This window comes from Petromyzon marinus (genome assembly GCF_048934315.1).
Source record: "Petromyzon marinus isolate PM22_M1 ecotype Great Lakes invasive population chromosome 68 unlocalized genomic scaffold, UKy_Petmar_22M1.pri1.0 chr68_unloc.1, whole genome shotgun sequence".
Classification (NCBI taxonomy): Eukaryota; Metazoa; Chordata; class Hyperoartia; order Petromyzontiformes; family Petromyzontidae; genus Petromyzon; species Petromyzon marinus.
The window spans coordinates 4,773,269-4,784,558 of record NW_027422597.1 but is presented as its reverse complement, the minus strand read 5'-3'; the positions used below and the strand labels follow the sequence as shown (position 1 = coordinate 4,784,558).

General features: G+C 48.9%; 1 protein-coding gene across 1 annotated transcript; it reads right to left on the bottom strand.

Moving 5' to 3' along the window:
* Window positions 1-504: 504 nt before the first annotated feature.
* Window positions 505-5,659, bottom strand: LOC142908056 (uncharacterized). Its single transcript, XM_076058225.1, has 4 exons — window positions 5,184-5,659; window positions 3,717-3,834; window positions 2,171-2,677; window positions 505-1,271 (listed from the first exon to the last, which is right to left on the bottom strand). Exons 3-4 carry the CDS (start codon window positions 2,656-2,658, stop codon window positions 989-991), a joined length of 771 nt encoding a protein of 256 aa, XP_075914340.1. The 5' UTR covers window positions 2,659-2,677; window positions 3,717-3,834; window positions 5,184-5,659; the 3' UTR covers window positions 505-988.
* Window positions 5,660-11,290: the final 5,631 nt, after the last annotated feature.

The window sequence follows — 11,290 nt, the reverse complement described above, 5'->3', positions numbered from 1 at the left end:
CAGGCGAGGTAGTTAACATCTCATCAGGGTAGAATTGAACCCACGACCTCCTGTACACTAGGCGAGGTAATTAACATTTCCTAGCCACTGTGATGATGAGAGAGAGACGTAGACTCCAAATATACAGCAGCAGGAATCGTCAGGGTCGGGACAGAAACCCACGACCTCCTGTATACCACGCGAGGTAGTCAAAATCTCACCAGGGTCAGGATCGAACCCACCACCGCCTGCGTAACCAGACGAGGTAGTTAACATCCCATCAGGGTCCGGGATCGAACCCACGACCTGCGTAACCAGGCGAGGTAGTTAGCATCTCATCAGGGTCGGAATTGAACCCACGACCTCCTGTGTACCAGGCGAGATAGTCAACATCTGGATCCAAGTCACCTGAGACCCCAGGCAGCAGCAACTCGCCACAACAAACACAACTGCAACGTTCTGTTGAGTCTGCTTATTTATTAACAACAACAATCGATAAACAAACAATGGTCTAGAACTCTAGATATATATGTACACGTTATTACATTATAACTTATTTTTGTATCTCTATCCTAACTCTTCACACGCGCACGTGGCTTGGCAGGCTCTCGTCCATTGTGTGGTGAGTGTGGATGGTGAGTGTGGGTGGTGAGTGTGGTGTGGTGAGTGTGGTGAGTGTGGGTGGTGAGTGTGGGTGGTGAGTGTGGTGACTGTGGGTGGTGAGTGGGGGTGGTGAGTTTGGTGAGTGTCGGTGGTGAGTGTGGGTGGTGAGTGTGGGTGGTGAGTGTGGGGTGGTGAGTGTGGGTGGTGAGTGTGAGTGGTGAGTGTGGGTGGTGAGTGTGGTGTGGTGAGTGTGGGTGGTGAGTGTGATGAGTGTGGGGTGGTGAGTGTGGGGTGGTGAGTGTGGGTGGTCAGTGTGAGTGGTGAGTGTGGTTGATGAGTGTGGGGTGGTGAGTGTGGGTGGTGAGTGTGAGTGGTGAGTGTGGGTGGTGAGTGGGGGTCCACTCCGCTACTCTGCTGTGGGCCGCCCACCACAGAGCAGCAGGCGGCTGAGCAGCGAGCGGAGTGAGCAGAGCGCCCTGCCCACACGCGCCAGGACCCCTCGCACCCTCTCCTCCTCCTCTTCCTCCCTCTCCTTTCCATCCTCCTTCTCCTCTTTATCCTCCTCCTCCTCGTTGTCGTCATCCTCCTCCTGCGTCTCCACCACCTCCACCACCTCCGTCCCCTCTCCAAATGTCTGGGTGAGCGGGGACGATGGCAATGGCGATGGGAGCTTCTCCTCCGGCTCCGCTCTGTGAAGAGAGAGGCAGGAGCACCACAGCAGCACATCATCATCATCAACATCGTCATCATCGTCATCATCATCATCATCATCGTCGTCATCATCATCATCGTCATCATAATCGTCCATCATCGTCATCATCGTCGTCATCATCGTCAACATAATCGTCGTCATCATCATCGTCATCATCGTCATCATAATAGTCATCATCATCGTCATCATCATCAGCATCGTCATCATCGTCGTCGTCATCCTGATCGCCATCATCATCATCGTCATCCTCATCGTCATCATTGTCATCATCATCGTCGTCATCATCATCATCATCGTTGTCATCATCATCGTGGTCATCCTCATCATCGTCATCATCATCATTGTCATCATCAGGCACACAGAGACCCATATTCATAGAGACCCATACAGACCCCAGAGACCCATAGACCCTCAGAGACACATAGACCCACAGAAACCCATAATCATAGAGACCCATAGAACCACAGAGACCTATTGTCCCACGTAGACCAGAAGCGACTTGGCCATCTCAGCTGATAGCCGATTAAAGAGGGCTGACAACATCATCTTCATCGCGTGGACATTTTATATCGGCAGTCAAATACTCGAAGTGCGTGACGACGGTTCTCAACGTGGATTGGAAAATCTGGAGGACCCTGAGAAGAATCCACGTGGTGACCACCACGGGGAGAGAAACGCAGACTGCAAATATACAGCAGCAGCGGTATCGAGCCCACGACCTCATGTATACCAGGCGAGGTAATTAACTTCTCATCAGGGTCGGCATCGAACGCACGACCTCCTGCGTACAAGGCGAGGTCGTTAATGTCTCATCAGGGTCGGGATCGAACCCACGTCCTCCTGCGTACCAGGCGAGGTACACAGAGAGAGGCTCACCGTGGCTCAGCAGCTGCAGAGCCCTGCACAGGAGTGGTGCCGACGCTGCTGCTCATGGTGGTGGTGGCCCAGCTGGTGGTGGTAGCCCGGATAGTGGTGGTGGTGGGATTGGTCTCGCTGGCGGTGGGGGTGGCCTCGCTGGTGGTGGGGGTGGCCTCGCTGGTGGTGGGGGTGGCCTCGCTGGTGGTGGGGGTGGCCTCGCTGGTGGTGGGGGTGGCCTCGCTGGTGGTGGTGGTGGCCCGGATGGTGGCGGTGGTGGCCTCGCTGGTGGTGGGGGTGGCCCAGCTGGTGGTGGTGGCTCGGATGGTGGTGGTGGTGGGGGTGGTCTCGCTGGCGGTGGGGGTGGTCTTGCTGGCGGTGGGGGTGGCCCAGATGCTGGTGGTTGCCCTGGTGGCGGTGGCGGTGGCGGTGGCGGCGGCGGCGGCGGCGGCGGCGGTGGTGGTGGTGGTTTGGAGCCAGCTGTGAGCCAGCGCCTGCTCAGGCGTCATCCGGAGATTCGGATCCCATCTGTTGGGAGACGCATGGGGACGGAGGGGTGGGGGGGAGACGCACACGTGGTGAGAGGGGCATGGTGAGATGATTTGACAGGGTGGGAGGTGGGGGGAGAGTGGGGAGATGGTGGCGTGGGGGGAGGGAGTGGTGGTGGGTAGTGAGTGTGTGGCAGAGCTGTCAACCCGTACGGTTTATTCCATATTCTTGTACAGGGTAATTGAGTTTTCAGGTCTGTACGGAGTGCAGCTGTTTCAATTCTGGGTAACAAAAATAATTGGTCTATTTGTGTTTGTCCCTTGTGATGGGACTTTGCAGGATGAACGTTGAGATTTATAAGGGTCACGGAGTGACCAATAAAGGTCTGAGTTGGGTCTGTAGTAAGGTAGGGCACGGATAAGGGGTTCACAGGTACGCTATAATCTGTATCCTACTATACACTATACTATACTACATTACTACACACTTCATTACTATACACTACACTTTACACTATACACCACACTACTATAGACTACACACTACACTACTACATTACGTTTCACTATACTATTACACTACATAACTACACACTATACTACTACAACTACACGATACACTACACTACTACATTTTTACACACTACACTACACTATTATAAACTACACTACTACATTATTACACACTACACTGCATTACTATACGCGATGCACTACACTATGCACTACACTATACACTACACTACACCACAGCTGTTAACCAATACTGTTTGCCCTCTGTTCTTGTACAGGGAAATTGAGTTTTCAGGTCCATACAGAGTGCAGCCGTTTCAATATAAACAACAAAAATAGTTTGTGTCTATTTGTTTGTGTTTCTCCCTTGTGATGGGACTTTTTAGGATGAACGTTGAGATTTATAAGGGTCACGAGGCGACCAATACAGGTCTGAGTTGGGTCTGTAGTAAGGTAGGGCACTGATAAGGTGTTGACAGGTATGGGGTGGTGAGTGGGGGTGAGTGAGTGGTGGTGAGTGGTGTGGGGATGTGTGGGGGTGAGCGAGGGGCGAATGTGGTTCGTACTGCAGGCAGCAGCTGACGAAGTCCACCAGCTGAGGGTGGTGGCCCTGCAGTGCGCGGTGCAGGGGGAGGCTTCCTGGTGGCCGCTGCTTGGACAGGATGTAGGGGAGTCCCTAGGGGTCTACAGAGGGACAGAGAGACGCACGCAGAGTCACCAACCACCACGTCGCCCACATACCACCTCATCCACTTAACTACCCAACTTCCTATCCACCTACTCACCCACTCACCCACCTACATACCCACTCACCCACCCACTCATCTACCCACCCACTCACCTACCCACCCACCTACCCACCCACTCACCTACCTGCTCACCTACTCAACCACTCACTCACCCACCCACTCACCCACCCACTCACCCACCCACTCACCCACCCACTCACCTACCTACTCACCTACCCAACCACTCACTCACCCACCCACTCACCCACCCACTCACTCACCCACCCACTCACCTACCCACCCACCTGCTCACTCACCCACCCACCTATGCTTCCTAACGACTGCTACTGAGAGCCCCAATCCCAACTCTACCCCCCACCCCCGGGATAATCAGAGCCCCCCCCCCCCCAGGCCAACCCAGAACCCTATAAGAGCCTCACTGCCACCCCCACCTAACAAAACTGAATGGGTTACGTTGCTTGCGCCAGCCTTCCCAAGCCCCTCAACTCACCATCTTTTTTGGGGGCATGCCCAGGATCTGCGCACGGTTTTGGAAGAAGACAAAAGAAGGAGGGGGGGGGGAGTTACAGCTGGTGTAGCCTCAGCAGGCCCATTGGGGCAAGTGCCGTCTGTCAGCGGTGAGTAGTGGCGGAGGCAGCGCGTGTGGAGGCCAGCACTGTGTACAAAGACAACAATCCCCCCTCCTAGTCTTAGCCTCATCTCATTGCTGGGGCAAGGGCTGTTAGCAGCGAGCAGCACCTTTGAAGGCCGGAACGGCACACAAGGAGGTGGGTGCCCAGCACCACGCCCGGCCACCTTTGTCTCCCCCAGTGGAAATGTTTACTACACACTGCTACACCAGGTACTCGTTTGAGGCTGAGTCAACCTATGAGAGGCCCTGGACCATTTTAGATATTCCTCGCTGGTGTTTGTGGCCGTGAGAGGGAATAAAACTTCATGAGTATGGGTATCTATGGGTCTGTATGGGTCTCTATGAGTATGGGTATCCGTGGGTCTGCATGGGTCTCTATGAGTATGGGTTTATGTGGGTCTGTATGGGTCTCTATGAGTGTGGGTCTGCATGGATCTCCATAAGTATGGGTTTCTGTGGGTCTGTATGGGTCTCTATGAGTATAGGTTTCTGTGGGTCTGTATGGGTCTCTATGAGTATGGGTCTCTGTGCAGACCAACAGAGACCCATACCCATAGAGACCCACCATACCCCCCATACCCACAATACCCACCCACCATACCCACCCACCATACCAACCCACTATACCCACCATACCCACCCACCGCCCATACCTCATTGCAGCAAGGCGGGTGTTCTTCGTCGGTTGGTGAATCAAAAAGCACCTTGCCGGTGGCCAACTCGGCCAAGGTGCAGCCCAGGGCCCACATGTCCACAGCGCAGGTGACACGGTAGCCCAGCAGCATCTCAGGGGCCATGTAGGGCACCGTCCCGCCCACGTTTTGGGCTGCACAGCAACAACAACAACATGGACGATGAATATAAAGTGGTCACTCCGTCAACAGCGACGTGGGTTGAACAGGTTTTTTTTTTCGGTTGGTTAAACGCATAGTCGGCTTCTGCGACCGATATTGCACGGTGGAGACGAGTTTTGGGGTTGGACCACGTACTCTGGCTGCCCGCCTGATGATGATGCTTGGCTGTAATCGCTTGAATTGTAAACGTCGTAGTGGGTTTACATCTCCAGCACACCGTTTAGTGCTGTGCAAGTGGTGAATTGGAGCGTCCTTTTTACGTGACGCTGAACATCACTGGCTGGCTGCGTCGGATGGCGGCGGGTTTGACGATGCAACGTTTACATTGACGTGAGCTAACCCTGAAAAAAAAACTCCACGCACGTGTAGCTGCATTGTTATGGGCAACATGCATAATACTTACCTGCACAGCAGTATTGTATGAGTCACGACTACAATAACCGTTGACCAGGGGTGAGGGGGCCAAAGCCCACTGAGGGAGGGGCTGGGGGGGGGGGCAATAGTTAGACCCAGACCCTCTCGAGACAGGACGGTTGGGAGAGGAAGGATATAAAGGACAGCTCTCCCAGCATGAGTCAGTCCGCACTCACCTCAAGACTCAAAACATCTAGATAGTGCCCTGGGACTTCCGACCTCCGGCCCTTGTCAGTGCCAGGTCCGAACGGCCCAGTGACAGTACCCGCTAAGCAGAGTATAGTGTGAGGGCACACTAAGTATGAGGACGTATCCTCTAGGCTATCGGGTGGGAGAGGCCGTTACCTCTCTGTGTTAGGGACGTTCTCTGACGTTAGAGTAAATTAACAGTGTTGCCTACGAAGAAGTCTCTGCCTCCTTTGTCAACACTACATATACAATAATTATTAATACAGGGTGCTTCAATAACTATATATAATTATGCATACAATAATTATGTATGCAATTATATATACAGGGTGCTTCAAAAAATGTGAACACTTCTGGGAATTTGAAAAGATGTCACGAGAATTGTGCCTCCGGACTCGGGAGACCACCTGGAGAAGATACCAGGCATTGTGTTGACAATGATCGTGAATTAATATTACATTTTTTATCTTTTTATTTATTTTTCTCTGTTCACTGATGACATTTAATTGCAACTTGTCGCATACAAGACCAGCCCACCAGTGCCTCCGAATGGGAATTGACTCCATCCCTCCTCCAAAATTGATATTAAGAATGATTCTGCCAATATTATTTCTAATCAATCATGGTGTCGCTTGGGAGCCAAAGGGGGTGAAGTGAACCCCCCCTCCCCTCACAGCAGCTGCCTCTCACACTCGGAACCAGGCAGCCAGAGATAAGCCATGAAATATAATAAAACCCAAAACAAAAGAGAAGGGGGGGGGATTACTAATGAGACTCAGGGGAAATCTACGTAGCCTCAAAGGCCCCCGTTTTAAGAGCACAGACAACCAGGCACCACGAAAGAACAGGCGAATTCTTCAATTATTTTCCTTTTCGTTTCTCTTAATGCAACGGTTAAAGTTCAGAACTTAGCGACAAAAATGAGTCGACATCATAGACTGCCAACACACTCACTCCGATTAAAAACCAGACTACAATCTACCTAGTGGGTTATTACTTCTCATGCATGTCATTTTAATACTAATGTTATTCACCTTAAATTCTATTACCTCTTGCCATCTACGTGACTTTAAAAAGACCAAAAAATATGAATTCCAGCAGTCAAGAAGCTTAACTGAAACTTAACTATACCTCTAACCTCAGGACATCAAAATATAACTCGAGTATAACAGGACGGATCCCTGGATACAGATGGTGGAACGAAAGTTAATAAACCCTAGGAACATACGTGAAATGACAATGTAAAATCACGAATCGTGGAAAACATAAACCAAATAATGATGATGAAGAGTTAAGCCAGGGGTCATCCAGGGGAGATGAGGCGAGGTGGGTCGATCACGTGACCAAGATAAATGTATTCCATAGAGTAAGAGAGTCTCCCAACCGCCTTTGTCTTCCAGCAGCACGTGATAGAAATTTGCATACTCAGGCAGAGGGAATCTCCTCTTAAAAATAAAAATCAAACACCACGATGCAAGCATTGTAAATACTGCCACAAACATACCTTGAGTCACGTACAGAATCATAACTACAAAGTGGTACGGTATCGAGCTATAGGAGGTAAAATAAAATGTTTAACTTCAAAAGCCTCAACACACCCCTTTGTGAGAGGCAAAAAGAATGTCACACCGGGAGGGAAGAGAAGAGGGGGGGGGGGGGAACTCCACCGGACAGAGGGAGCCCCCCCTCCTTCCAGATTAATTATTGCAGAGGGTTGCAGAAGAAAGACGCACTCGGGGGCAATCTGAATCATCTGTTTCCCTTTGATGGCAGGATGGCTGAGGAGGGGGACAGAAATCAAGCCAGGGTGAGACTTAACAGATGGCTTAATAAATCAGAACACACACACACGGACACATGTACAACCCCCGCCCCCACAGCACAGAGCGAAATCAAAGGAAATTCCGGTCCTTTGCGAGAAGGCGAGCCAGAGGAAGAAATTTTGGCATAAAAACAGAGACATGAGCCATACATCGCTATCACAGCTACCAGCGGCAGAAGACGGCGATCAATTACAGAAGATGACCAACCACAGAAAATAACAGCCAGCCACCAAGGGCGATCAGTCACCGAAGAGTTCTGCGACGGCGGGCAACGTCAAGCAATCAACGTCGAGAAAAGGCGGAAAGCGCCAAGCATCGACCAAGCCAGCATCACAGAGAACCAGCTGCACGTGCAATCGACACCGCCAGAGAGACGGAGCAGGAGAGAGCACGCCGCAGCGTCACCAGCGCCACCAAGCAAGGGTGTCAGCTGCCAGCGGACGAGCTGCGGGTGCTACCTGACGACGAGATCATCGCGCACCGACGGCGAGCGTTGTGCCGACTCTTCCAACCAGCTGTGGACAGAACTCCGGCCGCCCGTGAGAAAGAAGAAGAACCAAGCTGTCCATATGATATGCACACATCCACACATTACAACACATCACCTGGCGTCTGCTTGACGCAATGAATTGATCAAGGACACATCCATACACAACACATACCCGGACTAACAACAATAAGAAGACTCATGATAAGTGCGTCAAGTATCAACTGATAACGAAGAACACGGTTGCCATTGGGTTACGGAGAAACAGTCGTTTAGAAGTATTTTAGTAGTTATGTTTCTTTTGATTTGCATAAATATTATGAATGAATTTATCGATGAAAACTAAACATATAGAAACCTAAGTTACGAATCTACACACTCACAGGGAGAATTTTGTGTTGAAATCTTTATCTTGATCATAGAATCTGCCCGCGAATTTATTGAAGCCTTAGCCAATTGATAAGTATTTGCTGAAGCAGGCATACTACCCCACACCATTGTTTCAAACATTTCGTTAATTACATAATCTTGCCAATTAATTAATTGCCGTATACTTTTTGCCTTCGGGACATGTTTCTTTATTGCCTTCGTATGAATATCATTGCATGAATGTTTAAGGACGTTTTCCTCTTGCCGTCTATGCTCGCGTACTCTGAGGAATAATCGATTGTATTGTTACCCAGTTAACAAACGTGATCATTGAGGGTTAAATGTATGGATCAATAAGGAGAACATCTCCAGGAGAACTGTGTTAACAATTCCAAGCATAAGAGTTCGCATATTAGAGTGTTAAGGTTTTGTTTAGAAATTTAAATTGCTTAACACAGAAGTGTCTACGTGGCGCCTTCCTAAATTCATGCATAATAATCTTAATTATAAGAACTGCATCCTGCAGTGAGATTTGAAATTTGAGACCTGATATAAAAACACTAAGACATAATCAGTAAATGTTAAGCGAGAATAATTGTATTATACCGATTGATAATACGAACCTAGACAACGAAGCCGAGCTTAATCTAGCATACTTACAGTACACCTGCATAACTTCATACAAGTAATTGTATGATCCCGGTTGATAATACTACCCTCGACAACGAGGCAGGGCTTAATTATCATAACGGTATGCATTAGCATAATCGCATGCAATTGCAAAACCTAAAACGATGACGTCTCCCAAATTAACATAATGTGTGTGCATAATTACATAAATTAACGTAATTTTGGATAATTACGATTTTTTTTTACATTTCATTTAATTTTTATTATTGTTATTACATTTTCAAGACCCGGCAGATACAACACTCCCCTCCCTCCATCCCCTCCCCTCCCTTCCCTTCCTCCCTCCCTCAGGGTTCTCCGTTCTCCTCCCATAATTTGTAAGCCGCTAATAAAAAAATTGCCCGACGCCACGGGGCAATCGTTGGTGGCGCCAGCTCCTCGCCGCCTGGCTGCTGCCTATCCCGCAACTGCACACAACGAATAGCAGAACATTAAGTTGCAAATAAAGTTAATAATACGTAAATACATATTATAATAAAAATTATAATATGAATGAATTATAAAATTTATTGTAAATGAAATGTATGCGTTACGTGAATTTACGCATTTAAATAAAAGAATAAATATATAATTTAAATGACGTTAATTATTTATGAGTAAGTTAATAATGAAATACATTTTTTTTAATTTTACGAAATAATTTAAATTAACAGATATAAAATATTGTTTATAAAATATTTTATAATTTTAATAAAATGAAAGATGTATGAATAATACATGAATAATAAAATAAACAACAAGCAAATTAAAAGAATAATAAATAAACCGGTCGCCCCCCACCCCCCGTGTTAAATTGTGGATGTTAGGGGCAGGCGAGTGTGAGTAGCGGCGTCTTGTACAGATCACGGAGTTGAGAGACACCTGGGCGCGTTGTGGACGTCCTGTGGGCAGGGCGTGCTCGAGACGGCTCGTCCCTCCAGCGTCGGGTGAACAAATCCCGTTGCGGCTTGGATGAACGTATTCACTCACACGAACGCCTCCCACCCATTGTACATCACATAAAGTACGGGGGAAATCACTGCTGTTGAGAATATATTATATTTTTTAAATCAAACCAACCACGCGTGACAGAACCCTCCGCATGTAGGAACACGAGCTACAATATCAAAGTGAAGGAGTGTGTGCACGTCAATGAGAATGGACGTGAGGGGTCGTTAGTGGAAACGCAGCTGAGTTGCTCACAGCGCAGCTGCTCGAGTGGAGGAGGAGAGGCGAGTTTGATGATCAACCCGAGTACCCAGACACATCTAATGCAATGGAGCAAGTGGAGATGAATCCACTTGCTGTACTGCCATCTGCTGGCAAGCCAGGGTATGGTGACCTCAGTGCCCTTGGGAAGAGAGTGATCCACCTGGATTACAGGGGATAAGTCCCTCAATGGAATCCAGTGCTTGATCTGAAGCACGCATCACCACAGCTCGTGCTATGCAGGTACAGTGCAGTAGGTTGTTGGAGGGCAAGAAGAGGGTGGTTGGAAAATCTGTAAAGAAGTTTATGAATGACAACAAAACCGAAGGCTTTAGCTGGAGTAAAAAAAGGGGTAAAGATGTCGAGAGAGATCGGTAAAGTTGGGTATTTCTGCTATGGACGGAGCATTTCATCTACGAGCCACCCATTTCAAGGCACGCAGTTACTCAGAATAAATAATGTATAGTATCCACAGGCCATGTGGATCGTGGGGGTTGTTTGGCCATACTTCACCACGCCAGCCAGTACGGGTTGGTGGTAGACGTGGCATCTATATAGAGAGGTACATGTTGCAGCACAACATTGGATTGTTCTGCTCTACTCTGTTCTACCTACATTAGTGTCCAGCCTAGCAACTGGAAAAGAGCTGACTGATGGAGGCAAGGCACTTATAGGGCCTTGCCTCCGTCAGTAACGAAGCCGCTTCATGTACAACATTTGGCTACTTTGCAGCCTCAGCTATTTAT

Excerpts from the sequence above, each read along its gene's own strand:
- LOC142908056 (XM_076058225.1), bottom strand. The coding sequence starts at position 2,658 with ATGACGCCTGAGCAGGCGCTGGCTCACAGCTGGCTCCAAACCACCACC. Across the intron at positions 1,272-2,170 it reads TCTGCAGCTGCTGAGCCACG|AGCGGAGCCGGAGGAGAAGC; the intron begins GTGAGCCTCTCT and ends CTCTCTTCACAG.